Genomic DNA, 21746 nt, shown 5'->3' with positions numbered 1-21746 from the left:
CAAATTTCAAAATTTTACACATCCAACAACACTGTCACATTTTGGCTACATATGTACTACATCATGCACGAATTTGATTAACTAATTTCGAAAAGGTGAAAACCGTAGAAGAAAGTTATAAAATGAGTCATCAGACGCAGTTACCTCGCTAAATGGGGCAAGTGAGACCAATTAATTTTCGTACGTCAATCCACATCAGTAAATCAACCGTTGCAATAATAGAATTGATAGATCATAGATTTTTAATGTTGAGTACATATTTGATGTACATAAGGGATCAACCATTAAATGCGTAACGCTCTAGGAAGAAAACGTTCATTCAAGGGTATTTCACATCGCACCTTTCTCATGGTGCATTTCAAATTTAATCTTTGTCTTTGTGTTGAATTTCAAAAACTTAAAAATGCAATAAATTAGACATTTTCTCACCCTCTTTAAAAAGCAAATACCGTTTTGTCTCAAATTCCGAACAGACTCATATTCCGAACACTCGGTTTTTGTATGGCGATTTGGTTGAAATGTTTCGCTGAAATATGTCACCAAATTACAGGGTGGCCACCAAAAATCCGTTTTGAAATTTCCGCTTTTTTCCCGGTTTTCCCGGTATAATTTTCAAAATTTGCCCGGTTTTTTTTATTGAAGAGCCCGAACGCAAAAAAAAAAAAGTAACCCATTAATAGGTTTTTTAGTTGAATATACCAAAAAATTCAACATTAAGCTTTTAAACGGTATTTTAGGTGATTTTCCGTCCAATAAGAAACAAATAATATTCGTAGCAGATTGACTTGTGTTTTTTTGGCTCTCATACAATTAGTATGGAATGAAAAAATGTTGAAAAAACTTAAAAGTCGATTTTATGTCAAATTCGCATTTCCCGTTTTCTCAACTCTCTTGGAGGATTTTGAAAAATGTTCTTCCACTCAAACACGTCGGAACCCTCGAGGAAAACAAAAGTAAAAGAATCATTCAAACCAGTCGTCCCTTTCTCAAGTCAACTCTTGACATACAAACACCATTCCATTTTTAATTTAAATACCTAGATATATCCCTTTTGGGCATCCTATTACCCTATTAAAAGTATTTCAATGTTTAATGTTTGTTCTTTTATTTCTTCATATATATGAAGAGTTCACTAAAGTAAATAAGTTTAAGGTGAGGATGGAACAAAGCCGCTCTAAAATAAAATACTAAAATAACTAAAACTACGAATCAAATATGTTTGAGTGCTCAAACCTTCTGTAAAAAGTTTTAAAACTCTGAGTCAGATAAGTTAAAGTAAAAATCAAGCCCTGTTAGTAAGAGAAAAAAATCATAAAGTATTACGAAACATTACCAACCAACTTTAGTGTAGCAAACTAGACTATTTCTTCAAGAAAATCATGTTTAAAACCTATTTATCCAAGAAAACAGATGGCTATATGATCAACCATATAAGCTTTCTACAACTTATTTTTGATGGTTTGTAGATTAAGAGCTTGAAGATGTTCGTTCAGAATGATTTTCCCGGTGACCATCTCAAATTCCCGGTTTTTCCCGTCTTTTTCCCGATGGATTCAAATTCCCGTCTTTTTCCCGCTTTTTCCGTTTTTCCCGGTTCGGTGGCCACCCTGTAACAAGGAAATGGCAGTCAATTGCAATTCAATTTTAACGTCTCCAATATAATTTATACCACAGGAGTAGTGATGGTTCTCTAGTTTGAGACCAGTAGAACAAGCTCAGATAAATTTATTTACGAAATTTTGCATTTGAATACGATTTATTTGTGCTGTTCGGAATTTGAATCAAGGTGTTCGGAATATGAAACAGAATGAACACAGTGTTCGGCATTTGAATCAAAATGTTGTTCCATACTTTTACGTAAAAACAATACTAAAACTAATTCAATCAACATTATTATTGGTACACCCAACAGCCAACAGTTAGGCTTTGCGAAGAAATTAATATTCACACAAATATCAGCCAATTTATGCCAATCAGATGCATTTGAAGTCACTGTTGGCCTTAAGTGTTCGGAATATGAGTCAAAACGGTAATTTAAAATTGAATGTTTTGTGCTACTCTCTGGGAAAATGTTTGAAACGCATAGGAAAATTTTTGGTTCTGATGTTTGTTTTGATAGGCCCCACTTACATTGAGTATAAAGCTATTTTGGAGTAAGTTAGACTATAGAAATTTTCATATGGAATGAAAACAAAACGCCTGTTTATCTGTAATAATACTTAAAGTTGCAGCTTCTTCTTCTTATTCTTCTTTTTGGCGTTACGTCCCCACTGGGGCAGAGAGCTTACTATGCCAATGACCATTTTTGCATGTGTATATCGTGCGGCAGGTACGAAGATACTCTATGCCATGGGAAATCGAGAAAATTTCCAACCCGAAAAGATTCTCGACCGGTGGGATTCGAACCCACGACCCTCAACTTGGTCTTGCTGAATAGCTGCGCGTTTACCGCTACGGCTATCTGGGCCCCCAAAGTTGTAGCTTACTGATGGTAATTCGATTCGAACACAATTATTTTTTGTGAACCAATGCAAGACGGTAAACGTGCCAAAATTTATTATGCAAGTTAAAATGGCGCTGAATGGCGTTGACAACTGTTACATGGAGCACATGTTATTAATAATACCAATATTTTTTGTACTAAATACATTCCGTATCATTGTATCTTCAACTTTCTTGAAGAATACCCCCTTGAAAAAGTTTTCCAAAATGAATTATAACGGAAGGTTCCACTTAACCCGGGTTCTCACTTGCCCCGGGAACCTTACATGACAAGAATTTCAATGTAATTTACCGCAATATTCACGACGTTAGTAATGTGCAGCGAGAACGACGTAACATAACATTTTTTTATTTGCTGGTCGAAATAACTCCAAATTTTCGAAATCTTCTAGGATTCCTCCAAGAATTCACCGAGAATTTTGTTCATGAATTCATCTAGGAATTCTCTCAGGATTCCTTCCGCCGTTTTTATGATTTATTTACCGAAATCACTCTTAATTTTCCCAAAAATTGTCCTCATAATTTTCACCAGTATTTCTTCCAAAACTTTTTCGGGGTATTTTTTTTTTTTCAAGTATTTCTGGAGGAATACCTGCATTGCATATATTTCTGCAGAAGTTTCTTCAAGAAATTTTTTAAAAATCCTAAAATAATTTGTGAACATTTTTAAAACTAATAAGAACTACACATCATGTAAACTTCATATGTAAAAATAAAGTCATGCAATTTAAAATTTGAAATCATGTTCCTTTGTGTTTTATACATGTTATCCCTATGACCCCTGCTGGATTACTTGACATACAAGACAAGAAGCAGGTCTCGTTTTAGAGTCTTGGTCATTATTTGAATGCAAAGTCTAAATAGGTATTCAATGTACGGTTTCTAAAATTCCTTAAGAGGAATGGTCTCTAAAGTCACTTTTTTTAATTTTTGTTGAAGTTGTCTTCTTAATATATGAAAGACAAAACAAAATACCTTTTACATAAATTTCACACAAGTAATCCTTTAAAGATATTATAAGCAAAATAAAAACAACAAAATATTTTGCTATATCTTTAGATAAATATACTATTATTGTATGTCTCTCGTACGGAGATGAACAGCCATAGGGCTGAAAATCTCTTTAATAAAGATAATAATAATAATAATAATAATGATTTGTATTGTATGATTTAAGGAGAAACTTTTACAAAAAATGTTGAAGAAATTCAAGAATAATTCCGTGTTGATCTCTACATAAATCCCTTCAGCAATGATTTCTATTTTATTTTGCAAAAAAAACCTTTTGTGGATTCCTGGTGTAGATCATTGAGGCATAAAAGATTCCTACGCATCTTCACTACAGATTTTTCAGAGAAGGCTTCGTTCAATCCTCGAGGTGAGAGCTATAAGGATTAGAAATAAAAGCCGCAGATTTTACCGAGAATTCTTCCAAGATTTCCTTCGGAAATTTTTTCAGCAGTTAGTCCAAAAATTGTTTTAGACCCCTTTTCATGGAGAAATGCCTGATTTACTCCTGAAAAGGGGTCTAAAACAATTTTTGAACTAACTGCTGAAAAAATTTCCGAAGGAAATCTTGGAAGAATTCTCGGTAAAATCTGCGGCTATTATTTCTAATCCTTATAGCTCTCTCCTCGAAATTCAATGAAGCCTTCTCAGAAAAATGAAATTGCTATGGATTTTTTCCAGAAATATGTTCATTGAATATTCTAAATATTTCTTCAAGGATACCTCCAAGAATTGGTCAAAACACTTTCCAAAGAATATCTCCAGAGACACCTCGTGGAAATTCAACAGAATGTTTTGCAGGAATTTCTCGAAGAACTCCCTCTAGATTTCATTCAGATATTCTTACAGATTTTCCAGCATATACTCATCAAGGTTTTCTCTGAGAAACTTTTCCAGTGGGACTTCCGAACTCCTTTAGCAGATTCTTCAAGGATGTTACGAGAAAAACCTGACAAGATAGTAACAGTTGTTTATTCAGAAATCCATAGATTTCTTCAGCAATTAAACAATAGATATTCTCAGATTTGCTTCCAGCATTCCTTAAAATGTTTTTGATTCTCATTTTTCAGATTTTTTTTTTCAGGAATGCCTTCTCAAATTTCTACAAGAATCACTTATCCAGAGGTTCCTCCAGGAATTTTCTTGAAAGTTACTCCAACATCTCATCCTCGGATTAAATCTGATTCATTTTGGGTTTTCAACAAAAATCCAAAGATTTTTCAAAGGATTTTAAAGACATCTTAAGTGAACCAGGAGTTCAGAAACACCTCCAGATTTTCCCGAAGGCATTTTTCTATCGCTTCCTCGAGTACTTCGTTCGACGATATTTTTTGGGATTTTTTGGGACGTCATACAGCAGGGATTTTTTTTTAATTCAACATAAAATTTTTCTATTGAGGTATTCTTTTAAGACTTCCCTCAGAAATTCCATCAATATTTTTTTTAAATTCCTTATATTCCTTATGCGATTCCATTTTTTGTCTGAAATATCATCTAAGAATCATTTCTTTAGGCATTTAGGATTTAGGCACCAATTCCTCTTCTAGAGAGCTGTTACAGAAAATTTCCCATGTGTTCCTTCAAGTATACCTAAGAAACCCCCCTCGAGATGAACCAGCCTAGGGCTGAAAATCTCTTAAATAAAGACAATAATAATAATAATAATAAAGAAACCCCCCAAAAGAACCTTTTTAAATTTCTTTCCTAAAATCTCAAGTTTTTTTAAGGCATTTAGTGAAATATTCTTTCAGAAATACGTCAAACATTTTTACAGGGAATCCTCCAAGAATTCCTTCAGATAATCCAAACATGCTGCTTTGAGGAATTCACAAGAAAAACATCCAGGTTCGAACGCTTTTTGCCGTTTAGCTGAACGCCATCTGGCCAAAAAGGTCATTTGGCCGAATGCCATTTGACCGAATGTCGTTTGTTCGGAAATGACACTAAGACAGCATCCATTTATTATGTAACGCTAAAATTGTAAATTTTCGAAATGATTGATGGTTGAAGCCCAATTAAAATAAATACAGGCAGGAAAACTCAGGTTAGGTTGCCAATTGATAATGGGCTCCTACTGCCCTCATTTGCATAGTCGACGTAAGCGCCATTGTCATTTTCAGCATTCAAACCACATCATTGAACATATGATAGCAAATACTATGATTCAAAATCGATGAGGCGTTTGTTTCAACCCTCATCTAGATACCTATGTACTAGGAAAAAATCTTGAAGTATATGTAAATTGCCGATAAAACGACAAACTTGTGTTGAAAACGTCAGTGGCGCTTTGCAAATAAGGGCGCGTTATAGAATAATATTTTTTAACAGAACATCGTTTTTTTTATTCGAAAATACATTGTACTATTAATCATCGAACATCCCGTGGCTTCGAGGTATGCTTAGTGAAATTCCTTCAAAATTTGCTCCAGAAAATGCTTAGGCTGTTCAATAATGGATAAACAATGAAAATTCCTACAATATTTCCAAGAAAAATTCTTTCAGAAATGTATGCATTTATTTCTTTAGTTACTACTTTGAGACACCATAAAAATATTTATGCAGAAATTCTTCTAGAAAAAACAACAAAAGTTCTTCAAATTCTAGAAATGAAGGTCTCATGGTAATATTTCAGGTATACTTCCAGTCGTTATCAGTACCAATCCTTCAACATTTGCCCAACAAAATATTTCAGGAATTACTCCATAAACTCTTCCATGGATTATTCCACAAAATCTAATAAGGAATGTTTTTACGAAGTTCACAATAAATTCAAACGGGTTTGCCTCATAAATTTCTCCCAAAATTTGGAGTTTCTTCAAAGATTCCATGAATTATTTTTGAAGCAAATTCTCCATGGATTTTTCATTCCAAATTCCATTCAGGATTTGAAACCACAAAATGCTACAGAAATTATTCCTGTAATTCTTCTATTCGAGATTTTCACTCGAGATTCTCATTCGAGATTTCGAGATTTATCGTGTATTTCATCAGTGATATGTTAAGGATTTCATTTAGGAATATCTATCCATTTTTTGTCAGGAATTTCCACCAATAATTGTCCGTGTCTTATTTTTTTTTTTAATTTCCTTGCTTTTTTTAATTTTAGTTTGCTTGCATAAATTCCTAGAGAAATCCTGTAAGAAATATTTGAGAATTTATTCGTGCAATTATTTTGGAAATCTCAATTCGCTCAATAAAGCCTTAAAATTAATGGATGAAATTAACTCTAACAAAATACCTGAATAACATTCTGATGCTGAAGAAGATCTTTAAACACATGTAACAATTTTGACGTAACGTCACGAAGAATTCGTCACTACAATTTTTGGCATTCATAGCTTGGAATATTTCTGAACAACCACCACGCTTGTTTAGAACCTACGAAAATGTTTTGCTATGGGCTCGGTGGTGTTGATCTCGGTAAAAGCTTCGAAAATGCCGATATTCATTCTAAGTCAGCCATTATGCCGAACGGCTTTTATGCCAAACGACCATTATGCCAAACGGGGTACAATCGGTATAAATAGCATGGTCTTCATAACCACTAGTACAATTAATCAGTAAGAGTAAGTCAAAAAGATTATGCAGAAATGGATCATTCCGTTAAATCAGTAGTCTACAAGTTGCATGTTGCTCTGGCCTTTAGCGTCATGCTATTAAGGAAAAGTGATTCAGAGGTGATATTCAGAAATGCAAATCCTTCTACCACCCCTGAGCTACGATCAATTGAAAAATATTTTGCTATAGTGAAGCATAATTGCTTGCAAATAAAAGAAGCGACAAATAATGTGATAGACTTTGCAAAAAAATAGTGGAAAATATTCCAAAACCGTAACTAAGGGCACTGTTAAAACATTATGCACGGAACCAAATAAAAAGTTCGAGCATTTGAATATAACAAGGCAGAATCAAAATTGTTTTACGTAAATGCTTCGTCTAACCACTCTTTTGTTGTCATAAAATTGTATTTCGAAAGAAAATTCTTTTTTTTTAGTGAGTTTTTCTAAGGCCAGATTTTGTTGTGCGAATACATTAAGAAAAAATATCTAACTGAGTATTAGCAAGTGCATTACATGAAGGAATGAAATATGATGAAATTTAATGCAGCTATAACGCACATTATCACCAGACCTATATATCTTAAAAGAACTGCTTGTCACTTCATGCAGGCAAAGTTTCAAACTAAATTTTTAGTTGCATTGACACTAATATTTACAAGAAGTAAATAATTCGAAATAACTGCCCTATTTTGAAAAACACCGAACTTGAACATTGCTGGTAACTAAATTGATCGTAAGTCACTGAAGTCACTGATCGAAAATCACTGCAAAAAAACAAGTTCGGAAGTTTTTTTTTTCGTTTTTCGGAAGCTAAATCTACTATTGATGAAAAATATATGTATTTGAGAATCAGAATTTGAGGTCTGTATCAACGGTGGGTTATGATCATTTCTGTAGCTCGAAAACCAGTTGTTGCATCCTGACTTTAAACTAGACCTACGTTTTCCATGTTAAGTGAATTGAAACAACAATCGTCACTCAGTAGACTACAGCAGTAACGCATTGACCGATTAAAAAAAAATGTAAACTTCGTGATACACCATAGGTGTGGCATACGACATCTCTAATGGTGATGATATTGACGATTATGATGAAAACGATGCTGATGAAGATGGGGTGCCTGGGGTACTATGCACTGTTAGGGTAAAACGCACCGTGTCAATGTGTCTGAGATACAGAACTTTAAGTAAGAATACAATGCAGATTGATGAAAAGTTATAAATTGTTCACATCCTGGGAATTTAACACATTTTGAATAACTAGAAAGGGTAACAGAACCATAAATTCGTAAAGCGCGGATCTGATGTAACTTTCTCAATCGTTTTGAAAATGATAAATTAAAATCTTCTACAAGCTTTCATCATAAAACAGGTGTTTAAAGGCTAGGTTAATTGTTAATAAGATGATTTGACGAAATAACACAAAGTTTCCTATTTTATTTATAATTTTCTGATAAACTTCCGATTCGAACAACACGCCCTCAATTAGTTGAAGCATAACGATCCATCTCGAAGTAAATTAAAATTATAAAAGTTTGGTCATCAAAAGACTTTGTCGGCTAAATTATGCACAATTTTATCATATGGTAGGCAAAAATCACCTAAAATTCGATTGTTTTTTTTTTGATAATTTAAATAAATCTAAAACACATTGGTGTGGTCTGCCTCAATATTGTGGTGCATTTTATCCAAAAATTAAGTATCCCGCATAAACGATTATTACATGCAAAATTTGTGCTTGAAACAAGCTCTATTTTCGGAAAAATCTACAGTAATTAGGATTAAAACTAGCTTAGAACCATGTAAGATTGTCACAAGTCAAATAGATTCGCGTGTTGAAATTCTTCACACATGATGTTTGATCGTTATGTCGACAATTCTTTCTTATTTAGTGCATTTTACCCCAGATCCCCCTACTCGTTCCATACTCAATACACGACACCCATTGGGCAAGTGGCGACCCCCTCATGAATAATAACAAACACGTGCATTGTGTAGAAGTGTCCCCCGAGCTCTGCCAACATCAGTGCGCTACCACAGTGAATGAATCGCTTATGAAACCGTGTCGCAAACCCAATTCCCTTCCACCGCAATCCTATAAATTTCTAAGACACTTACCTTTGGCCCAGCCGGTGAGCACATTCCCCAAATAGGACACCTTGTACTCCGGATCCGGACGGCTAATTTCGATGCTGTGGCTATTCCGCCTCCACAGTCGACCCAGCCCTCGCGTTATGGACCGAATCGCTTTGGCCTTGGTTTCACTGTCGTTCACGTAGCACGCATCTCCGATATGAGGTTCCAGCTCCTGATGATTCTGCTGCTGCTGTTGCTGATTATCACTACCCACAGTCGAAGGATCCTTCTTGTGGAACCTTTCGCTGTTCAGGAAACTACGCTTCAACTGCTGCAGCTTGAGCAACGCACCACTGTCCTGTTCGTACTTTTTGGTATTGTAGTTATTGCCGAAAATCCGCGCAATCGACGCACTTTTCACGAAACGCGATTTCTTCTTTTTCGTGTTGGGATCGTTGGTTTCTTCGCTCCGTTGTTGAGCATGCTTGGCGATAGTTCCCGTTCCAGGGTCACTTTTCGGTCGACGTTTCAGATGGAATATGTTGAACTTGTCCAGGGTCTTGCCGTGGGAGCAGTTGTTGTTCAAGGTCCCACCGGTTTTCTGATTTTTACTGCAGGTTAGACATGCTTCACTGTTCGCAGAAGTGGGCACCTTTATCACAAAGTCCACCTCATCCTTGCCTACATCTGCTCCGGCGGTCGTTTCCGGCTGCTGCTGATCTCCGGACGAAGATTCGCTCGCCGACGTTGATTTGTCACTTGAAGCCATGTTACGGTTGAAATTTCCGTTTAAAAGGCGGAAATTAACTTTTTTTTCAGATGCTCGTTCGATGCTTCTTCACTTGGTATGGAAATCACATGGTCCTTGATATTTCATGCTTAAAGCCCCAAAAGGAGTACACTAATTGAATCACATAACTTAAACACAAATAATATCAGTGCAAATCTGGCTGGGTGCTCTCTCGGGTAAGGCTCTCACATTTTTGCCTTCCCGTCCGTGCTTTTGGAAATGGAAGATTACCTAACGGAAATTAGCAGTTTCCAACTTCTATTTTTTTCTCACAACTCACTGCCACTGGTTGTTTTACGTAACTCGAGCGCCAACTACCATAAGCCCAGCGATGTTGCCCAAGTTTTGCACATACATACATACACACACGCACGCACGCCCCAGCACACACAATACCGCGAGGGGGGCTTTTTTCGAAAACAGCTCTAGATTAAATTACGCGCGATTCATATCAATCACGCTGCAGCAGACACGAACCGGCGCCCTCCCGCTCAGTGTTGCAAATAACTCTTCAGCTCCGTTGATGGGCCCTCGTTGGGCGCCAACAGCAAAGTGTCGATTGATTGGTCGAAGGCAGGCCTTGAACTCGATTGCAGCTGCGGTGGTTGGCCTGGCTGCTTGTTGTTTCCACTGCGTCCGCCACTGCACTACTGTAAACGCAACTGCAGTTTCGGTTCTTGCTCTGCTTGGGAGCGTTCAGATTAGTCGTTGGGCAGGTAGATTATTGCAGGAAAGTTTGCAAGCTTAGATACAGATGTTTGATTTTTCGCGTTGCTGGTTCGTTCCCCGGGTGGAATGTTACCGAAATTCGTAGCCGATGTGGTTTTGGTTTAGATTCAGGTAAGGTTTAGGTCGGGGAATTAAGCGTTCAGGGGTAAAGCTCCAATCTGTGGACGAAAAAAATTGCGAAAACAGAACATTAGTTTGCTAGTAGAGCGGTCGAAATCGACGTATGATCGGTGATTTGTGGTCATTCGGGGCAGTAGGGTGGAAAATGAGATGATGTAACATGCAGGGCCAAACAGTGTTTTGTTTTCGATGGCAAGCCGATCATGCATGCTTAGAAAAAATCATTGGAGTTTACGTCATATGTGCCTGACATATTGAAGCAGATAAAATGACGTAAATTTAAGTTACAAATGTCTTTTCTGTCATATTTCACTGAATATTGATCACAAAAAGTTATTATCAAAAATAAATCGGTATTTCTCAAATTTGGAGCGATGAAAGTCAAGACTATCCTCTTTTGATCAAAATAATCTATCGGGAGGTCTAGTGTATTTTTTTTAAACAATTTAGGTGAGATGAATTATTGAATTGGCATGGGTCTCTCTAGTCTAATTTAATCCAGTGGTGGCATTTGTATTGGTTTAACAATCTACATATTTCTGTTTTTTTTTTTGTTTGTTTCTAAGGAGCTCTACAATTAGTAACAAATAGCTTTCTATGCATATTGACCACTTCGCAATCATGCCCGCAACACAAAAATTGATGAATCCAATTGCTTCCATAAGGCTCTCTCTCTCATCCTTGTTTTTCCAACAACAAAGATTTTTTTGATTATTTTTATACGGAAACGATTCCCGTATAGAATTAGCAAACAAAAGGTTCATAATAAAAAATCTTTGAACTGTTCAGTGGAATACCTATAACTATGTAATTGAAAAACCGAACTAAAATTAACTCTAGTGGAATTAAATGGTTGTTCAATTTTCTGAGGTCAAACAAATTATAAATGTGATGATAAAATAAAGCATAAAATTTACATTTTAGGAATGCAATATTTTCCTCGTATTATGCGCCATATGAAAGCTTATGGTTCAGCACTTTTATCGAGCATGAGGATGGAAAAAAAAATGTTTGGTTGAAGTTGTAGTTTGAATAAATATTAAACTAAAGTAATTTTAATGATTTGAAAACAACTCTTGTCGCGTCATGTCGCCGACATTTCGAATAGTGCAGATCAAAAAGCATCTTTAGATCTTACAAAAATCGTTTATGTTTGTTGCAGAAATATGCTGATTTCCAGGTTGGAGCTAAGTTTATTTAAAATATATTTATCCTCTATTCAGGCAATATACAGTAATGTCCCGATTTTGTCAGCCCCATGCTGCATTTATGGTTGAAAAAAATTGGAAGAAAAAATTGAATTGAAAATACTTATGAAAATTTTGACAACGGAATCGTTTTCAGCAATTCCGTTTTTAGTGAAAAAAAAAATTTTTTTTTTTGCTCATAACTATAAGCAAGAAAAAAATGTTTTCACTAAAAACGGCATTGACGAAAACGATTTTCAGAACTCAAGTGAGACGTGATTCATTGGTAGAAACCATTGTATAAAAAGTTGAAAAATTTACACATAAGCAAAACTCATAATTTATAAAACCTTAAGTAAAGGAAAGTAAATCACCATTCATGCATTTTTGATTAATTCAAAGGAAATCACCATTCATGCATTTTTTATTAATTTCATTGTACACTCCAAGAGAAATTTACACAAAATCGGGCTTGCCTGGAGCAATTTTTAAACATTGATTATGAGATAATTTTTACCCTTTTTCTAAATTTCACGACACATGGAGATTTTTAGTTTTGACAAACTTCTTTATGTGACAAATATTTTTGCGAAAAAGGAGAAACAATCATTCCATGAGTACTTGATCAGAATGTATTGAAATTTTACATATATTTTGTAGGTTCAGAAGAACTTGTACATACTCTATTTTGTGTCGTTATATTTCGAGAATTAACATGTTTTTCGAAGAATTTGTGTTGCAAAATCCCGAATGTTGAATTAAATAGTGGACTGGGCTGTTTAAACGAGTTTAACGATCGACGAAGTCATTTTACTTCGATGGATTAGAAAGACTATGGAAAAGTTGATAGGGAAATAATTCTGGAACAACATGGGAGTTTCCCTGTTTTGAAATTTATAGTTCTTTTCCAATTCTTTATCATCATTAAATATACAAAGAATGTAATACTTTAATTATATATTCCGATAGTGTGTATATCTTATCACAATTGACACAGATTCTCAAATTACAACTATATGTTTTTTTTTTCAAAATGAACCTTATCTGGATATTTTAATTCGTTCATTACATAATTTTTAATATCAAACAAGTTAAACAGATAAATTTTACAAAAATAAGTTAAGAATTTGCCGTCCGATTATGTTATTGTTATTATATAATAACCGCGTAATGGCACCGTCCCGTGACAACTGTCACGATATAAAGGAAATCTCGGTCTTTAGATGATTGTATAGACGTGGCCCAGGTCATAATTGACTTTATGTACCCAATATTGCCAGTATAGACGTTTTTAGTCTGATTAAAATAAATATAAATTTTAGGCTAAAAAGGTAAAAAGGATGCCAAAATCGGGGGTAGGCAAAATCGGGTCAAAAACGGTGCTAAAATCGGAGGTAGACAAAATCGTGGGCTGACAAAATAGGTTTACTACTGTAATTAGTTTTGGCAACACTTTATTTTTCCGACCATGTAATGAAGATTACACGTCATGCAAACTTCGTAACTGCGATGTAAACATAAAGTCATGCAAATTTGAGTTTGAAATAATGTCACGTAAACTCACAGACTCCTGCTAAATTACATGACACATCATTGAAGTTCACATGATGCATCATATCCATGACATGTCACGCTCCAATAATGTGGTATTATGTCATAGAAGTTTAAACGTTTTGTTCGAATCATGATGTTGCTAAAGTTTTCCTTGTTTGCTTTGCGAACTAACGGAACTTTCTTATTACCTTCTATTTGTAATAAGACTGACAAAATACACAGAATTGTATGTATTTATGTGTATTTTTGGCACTTTGCATGAAAATCTCAATAAGATGTTAAAACGTTTAGTTTTGTAATAGTTTTAAAGGTCTTGTACGGAATTTTATTAACTTTACATTTTTGCAAACATAATAAAGAAAACTGTCGACACGTACAAAACAAGAATCCACATCTCAAGTGGAAAAAAGTGTCACGCAAAAAAGGGGCCATTTATATCCAGCAGAACTTAGCTACTACGTTATGTTCAAATTCAATCACATTATTTCTGTTCGGTATTTTTTCATACTGGGCATGAATTGTAAATCATAAAATACATCAAACTTTCAACTTTTCAATTAAAAACTGCTGAGGTTCAGTAATAATTTTCACTTTTTACTGAACTGCGATAGCGGACATACATGTAAATTAGGGACATGCTATGCCGATGAGTTAATTGTAATTAGATATATGAACCAGAAACCAGAAACCTCGAGAGCATGCAAGGCGCTGCATGGTGTACTGGGAAAGACAGTAAAAATGCTCTTCTAGTTTAACTGACTAAGTCAGAAATTTACATTAAGAAAAACATAATTTGATTTATTGTTTTTTTTTTGTAATCGTCAAAAATTACAGAAAATTCCGTAGTTCAAAAACCCAGAAAAATTTTACCGAAGTCAGTAGTCAAAAATAGCTGTATTTTATTCAGGCCTTTTAAATACGTCAATATCTAAGACAAGACGTGACAAGTCAAAGTGCAAAAACGAAACCAATTGCCTGTCAAAGAAGACCACTATTCTCATTGGTCATTTTGGCAAAGGCCTACTTTTACATCGTTGAGTTGGATTGCCACAGGGCACTTTGTTGCTAGCCCGGCCGTGTTGCTAGTTTATAGATAAGAGTTTTTATCAATAGCTAGGAAAATTATCATGAAATATTTTTGTTTCAAATCTACTTATATTCGATAGTTCAAAGCAGGTGCTCCTACAATGCAAAAATGAATTGAAAATATTTTATTGTAATAAATATAATGGAAATTATGTCAATTCTCTCTTAAAATACGATTTTTAATTTTACCCTGATTTTTTTTACATATAGTATCCTTTATTAGGGCCTTCCTTAACCGAGTGGTTAGAGTCCGCGTCTACAAACCAAAGCCATGCTGAAAGTGTCTGGGTTCGATTCCCGGTCGGTCCAGGATCTTTTCGAAATGGAAATTTCCTTGACTTCCCTGGGCATAGATTATCATCGTTCCTGCCACACGATATACGAATGCGAAATTGGCAACTAATTATGAGCCGTGATGTTTAAATTTGTTTCAAAGATTTGCTCAACCTTGCAGCCGTCGCGCGGTTTGCCACCGTCAGAACCACCGCGCTGCACCGCGACGACTGAAGTGTTAAAAAGGATACTGGTAACACTGGATTTAGTATCGTCAAGGTTATCGACTGAAAAAACAACGGGACAGTCTTAGTTGAACTGTCACGTCCTGTTCAAGGTCAACATTAACGACTTTCAATAGGAAATTGTGTTCATTAAAAACAAAATTTAAATCAGTTTAACATATAATTAAAAGGAAGCATGTGTGGTTAGCACCGGGGTTAAAGTTAACGTTGAAGATAAATGCAATGTTTTCGGAGGGATAGTAATACATTTCAGTAGACTTTCTACGCACGGGATTTGGTTTGACTGTAAAGTAGATTCTCCAGTTGAACATTTGTCCATCGAAGTTGAATAACACAATGAAAATAAGTTTATTCATCTTGCCGTGGTGTGCCTTAGTTATTTTTTGAATCGAATTTCAAATTTGCTTTTAAATGCAATACTTTTAATTGCATGTTGAGAAAGTTATTTTTTATATATACTGTTCTAATTATACTATTTAAAATGAATAACGTAAATAGTTATCAAACTAGGAATAAATTATAAACAAATCAAATAGTAGATGCTGGTGAGCTTTTTAATAAAACGTGTTCACTTTGCTTATTCGACTAAATTTATGCATCAGATTTAGGCATACAATTCAAATTCTTCCAGAGTTGTCCACGTTCCGAGAACAAACGGGAGCTCTGTTCCTACTTGTTTAAATAGTTCGCAAACTCTAAATGCTGATGCGAAATCAGCTTTAAGCTGCAATGTTTATTTGAATTAGTTTAGTTTTTTTAAGATGAAGATGCATCGAAGCTAAACCTCAAATTTTCAAGAACACAAATCTAGAGAACCAGACAGCGGTTTGAACTGGAAACGACAACTCGCTGGTGGTGACCCATCGATTAAGTTTTCAGCTTGAACGGCTGTTTAGTTCTCTAGATTTGTGCTCTTGAAATATTGAGGTTTGGCTTCGATGCATCTTCACCTTAACTACGTATAAAGGTAACTTACAATTGTTCGGTTTGAGCTTGTAACAAATAGATCTATGTTCACCAATTGTCTGTTTGACTACCAACCTGTGATTTAGATTTAGGTTATATTTAGTCATTCAATGTAATTCAACGACTTACTTTTTGTGATAGTGAACTGTGATAGCACTAGTTTTAAGCTAGATTTAAACAATTTTGGAATTAACTGTAAATATATGCACTAATTTTAGAAACTATATTAATTAAATTTTCACTCATTTTCACTAATCGAATTGCTGCTTCGAAGAGTAACAAAGAACCGTCTTTACTTTCTTTCGCTTTGTCTCGACTTTCTATGCGTCATATCTTTGCATGGACGAGGTTTCAGCGCATCACCATCGTTCAGTCACGTCAACACTGCAGGGCAGTGCTGCCAGCAACATTCTCCCGCTGTAACACTGGTCATCGGTTCCAGTTTTACCACCTAACTCTACTTCCAACACGGCCAACTTTGATATACGCAATATCCCCCCCGCAAACTAGCTGTAACTGAAACTTGGCGTATTCTGTCGTCTGCCGCAGCGAGGACTTCCTTAACTATTCCACGAATCCAACCGTTCCTTCGGCCATCATCCACCATCAGAACCAAATCCAGCTATGGACGTTTCTTCACCGAACCACTTCATTCGCTTGGTTAACATTGGGAGATACTCCCGAATCCAATGCTTTCATAAGTCGTCAAGTTGTTGTTGTATTAGGTTCCAGCACTTCTTGAGAGCTACAGCTGGATCATTCAATGGTACTGCGGCTGTCGAACATCTCTAGAGCTTCCAAGAAGAAAATGATTTGGAGTGAGTGCTTCTCCTTCAGCAGCGTCTAAAGGCAGGTTAGAGGTTGACTATTGACTATTGACCTTTGAACCATTTGGGTGGTAAATAACTGGACAATGCATACCATTGGTACTTTGCGTACCTGCAGGTATAAAATATACCCCATTTGTGGACCTTAGCCTCTTGTCCAGTAACTACTATCCCTACCTCCCCGTGGTGCCGAGTAACCGTAGGGAAAATCGGGTAATCAACCCCGGTGGGACCTTGTTCGTATGCTTACAGGGAAAGAGGGCTCATCTCTTCTGAGGGTGTAGCTTACCAGAGCGTCTGTTCTCCATGCTAGAGACGGCTCAAAACAGCGTCCGTTCTCCATATAAGGAGCGGCTGATCATCGTCTTAGTGCTAGCGTGGGACTATAAACAGTGCTGTGTACGATGGTCCTCCGAAGAGACAGGGGGTTGGTGCAGGCCTTACAAGCCATCCGTAATAATCATCAGCTTTCTACGTGCAGCTGGAACTTGAATATGACAGCTGCCCAAGCCATGATGTCAAAATCGTTATCGCAGATCTCAACGCTCAGGTTGGCCAGGAGGAGGAATTCAGAACGATTATAGGGAAGTTCAGCGCTCACCAGTTTACGAAAGAAAACGGCCTTAGACTGATTGATTTCGCCACCTCCAAGAGCATGGCCATACGTAGTACCTACTTACTTCCAGCACAGTCTCCCGTATCGGTACACCTGGAGATCACCCCAATAGACTGAATCGCAAATCGACCATGTTTTGATTGATGGAAGACACATCTCGGATATTATCGACGTCAGAGCCTATCGCGGCGCAAACACCGATTCGAACCACTACTTTGTGACGGTTAAAGTGCGCCAAAGACTTTCCGTTGTGAACAACATTCTGTACCGATGCCTGCCACGGTACAATCTGGAACGACTCAAGCTACCCGAAGTCACAACTGATTACGCACAAAGCCTTGAGGCGACGTTGCCGAATGAGGGACAGCTCACCGAAGCCCCTCTTGAGGACTGCTAGAGTAGTGTCAAAGTAGCCATGAACAACGCAGCACGCAGCGGAAGGTGTCATTGGGTTCGTGGAAGGAAATCGACGGAATGGTTGGTTCCACGAGGAGTGTCAAAAGGTTTTGGACGAGAGGAATGCAGCGTGGGTGCTTATGCTGCAGCTGCAGCTATCTCCGCTAGCAAGCAGATTTGTGGGAAGTTATCAAGCCGGTTTCGTGGACGGACGAACAACAAGACAACAGACTAAATATTTATGTTACGGCAGATCTTCCAAAAGTGTCCCTGCGCACCATCTATTCATCGATTTCAAAGCGGCCTATGATACCATCTTTGTTGATGATAGATTGGCTTTTCAGTCTTGACAAAATTAAAAAAACCTGTTATTTTATTTTGTCCAACGTGTCGGTCCGTTTGGGACCTTCCTCAGGGACTCAATTGGACCGAAACGTTGGACAAAATAAAATAACAGCAACCAACTAGAGATCGGGGAGTCGTGAGTTCGATTCTCACTGAAAAGACGTGTAACTTTTTCGCAAATCTTCACATCAATTTGTCCATCTAATCCAATTGCAAATTATATGTAATGTTTAGCTTTTCGGTAGTTGTTAAAATAACAGTTTTTTTTTTAATTTTGTCAAGACTATCTATCATCAACATCGTGAACTACAGTCGAACTACCAACGATATGATACCATCGACCGCGAAGAGCTATGGAAAACAATGGACGATAATCTTCTATTGCCACGATTAATGTGTTATATTTGTAGTTTAACCCATATCCGCCCAGCGTCCTAAAAATAGGACAGAAGCCCCGAACGCCCAGCGTCCTATAAATAGGACAGTACTTGTAGTGCAAATATCTTGAAAATAAAGAGGTTTAGGAGAAAACTGTCTTCTGCAAAGTTGATCACAGGACTGCTGACTTCCACTTGGTAACTATTTTAATTCAGAATTAACTCACCAGGTGGCGCACAGACGCCAACAAATGTCGCATTTATAAGCAACATATGAAACAACTTTCCAGCGTACAAATATTTGCTTCGTTTATATCTCAGTCCAGCGATGAGATACAAAATTGGTGTCTTCGACAAAGTTAAACAACTAAATAATACCTATTCGCATAGAACCTTACAAATTCGGAAAACACTCCCAAGATGGCGCTAGTGAGCTAAAGCTTTATTTGCTTATATCTTAGCCCGGTTATGAGATAAAAAATTGGTGTCTTCGACAAAGTTGAACAACTAAATAATACCTATTCGCATAGAACCTTATAAATTCGGAAAACACTCCCAAGATGGCGCTAGTGAGCCAAAACTTTATTTGCTTATATCTTAGCCCGGTTATGAGATACAAAAATGGTGTCTTCGACAAAGTTGAACAACTAAATAATACCTATTCGCATAGAACCTTATAAATTCGGAAAACACTCCCAAGATGGCGCTAGTGAGCCAAACCTTTATTTGCTTATATCTTAGCCCGGTTATGATATACAAAAATGGTGTCTTCGACAAAGCTGAACAACTAAATAATACCTATTCGCATAGAACCTTACAAATTCGGAAAACACTCCCAAGATGGCGCTAGTGAGCCAAAACTTTATTTGCTTATATCTTAGCCCGGTTATGAGATATAAAATTGGTGTCTTCGACAAAGTTGAACAACTAAATAATACCTATTCGCATAGAACCTTACAAATTCGGAAAGCACTCCCAAGATGGCGCTAGTGAGCTAAAACTGTATTTGCTTATATCTTAGCCCAGTTATGAGATACAAAAATGGTGTCTTCGACAAAGCTGAACAACTTAATAATACCTATTCGCATAGAACCTTACAAATTCGGAAAACACTCCCAAGATGGCGCTAGTGAGCCAAAACTTTATTTGCTTATATCTTAGTTCAGTTATGAGATACAAAATCGGTGTCTTCGATGAAGTTGATCAACTAAATGAGAACTATTCGCCTAAACCCATATTAGTTCGAAAAACACTCACAAGATGGCGCTAGTGAGCCAAAACTTTATTTGCTTATATCTTAGCCCGGTTATGAGATATAAAATTGGTGTCTTCGACAAAGTTGAACAACTAAATAATACCTATTCGCATAGAACCTTACAAATTCGGAAAACACTCCCAAGATGGCGCTAGTGAGCTCAAACTGTATTTGCTTATATCTTAGCCCAGTTATGAGATACAAAAATGGTGTCTTCGACAAAGCTGAACAACTTAATAATACCTATTCGCATAGAACCTTACAAATTCGGAAAACACTCCCAAGATAGCGCTAGTGAGCCAAAGTTATGAGATACAAAATCGGTGTCTTCGATGAAGTTGATCAACTAAATGAGAACTATTCGCCTAAAACCTTATTTGTACGGAAAACACTCAAAAGATGGCGCTAATGGTGTAACATTTTGATTGTTTATATCTCAGTTCAGTGATGATATACAACGTTGGTGTCTTCGACAAATGTGTTTAACTGAATGAGATCTAGTCACTCGAAAGCTTATTAGTTGGGAAAACATTCACTAGATGGCGCTAGTGAGCAGAGATTTTATTTGCTTGTATCTCAGTCCAGTTATTAGATACAAAATTGATGTCTTCGACAAAGTTGATCAACTTAATGAGACATATTCGCCTTAAACCTTTTTAGTTCGTAATACACTCAAAAGATGACGCTAGCGATCGAACATTTGGATTGTTTATATCTCAGTTCAGTGATGAGATACAACATTGGTGACTTCGACAAATGTGTTCAACTGAATGAGATCTATTCGCCCGAAAACTTATTAGTTCGGAAAACATTCACTAGATTGAGCTAGTGGGCAAATATTGTATTTGCTTGCATCTAAGTTCTGTTATAAGATACAAAATTGTTGTCTTCGACAATGTTGAACAACTAAATGATACTTAGTCACATAAAACCTTATAACACTCACAAGATGGCGTTAGTGGGCAAAGATTTTATTTGCTAATATCTCAGTCAAGTGATTAGATAAAAAGTTTGTATCATGGACAATGTTGAACAACTAAATGAGTCCTATTCGCCTAAACCCATATTAGTTCGAAAAACACTCACAAGGTGGCGCTAGTGGTCAAATATTTTATTTTTTCTATATCAGTCCAGCAATGAGACTGAAAAAAATCGAACTCTCGAAATTGGTATCTTCGACAAAAGTGTTCAACTAAATGGGATTTATTCGCCCAGAAACATAGTAGTTTGGAAAATTCTCCCAGGCAAACATATTATTTGCTTTTATCTCAATCTAAAGATTGGATACGAAGTTAGCGTTTTTGACAAAGTTGGAGATCGGAATGAGACCTATTCGCCTGGAAACTTATTACTTCGGAAATCACCTAAATGGCACTACTGGGCACACATTTTATTCGCTTATATATCAGTCCACTGATTAAATCAAAAAAAAAAAACTATTCGCCTAAAACCTTCTTAGTTCGGAAGTCATTCTCATGATTGAAGTCCAGTGATGAAAAATTTGGTATCTGGAAAACGATGATCAACTAAAGGAGATATTTTCGCAAAAAAAAAAACATATTAGCTGGGAATTGCTAATATGTGCGAAACATCAAGAAAACAACCAATAAGAAATTGGTCTGCCTAGATCAAAACAATGGATACTTTCTATCGATTCGAGCAACAATCGCTTATTTCGGATGCAATTCTCCTTACATTTTTAGATGAACCTTGACACCATTTAGATCTTTTGATCTTTTGAAGAGAGTGAAGAACGAAAAAACCGACAAATTGACTTATCCATCCATGAACTGAACTCCAAGGGTGAAGGGCGGCTGTCAAATGAGAGTAAAATT

The 21746-nt window shown here is 36.3% G+C and overlaps 1 protein-coding gene across 1 annotated transcript in view; it reads right to left on the bottom strand.

The window, feature by feature from the left end:
• The window catches only part of LOC5566878, a 304696-nt gene that overhangs the window by 110840 nt on the left and 172110 nt on the right, over positions 1-21746 (bottom strand). Inside the window, exon 3 of the mRNA XM_021853111.1 lies at positions 9188-10822. Coding sequence (XP_021708803.1) covers positions 9188-9914 — 727 coding nt within the window. The 5' untranslated portion in view covers positions 9915-10822. The remainder of the gene's footprint in view (positions 1-9187; positions 10823-21746) is intronic.

The sequence above is a fragment of the Aedes aegypti genome, chromosome 3 (assembly GCF_002204515.2).
Source record: "Aedes aegypti strain LVP_AGWG chromosome 3, AaegL5.0 Primary Assembly, whole genome shotgun sequence".
Classification (NCBI taxonomy): Eukaryota; Metazoa; Arthropoda; class Insecta; order Diptera; family Culicidae; genus Aedes; species Aedes aegypti.
This window is presented reverse-complemented; position numbering and strand designations above follow the sequence as displayed.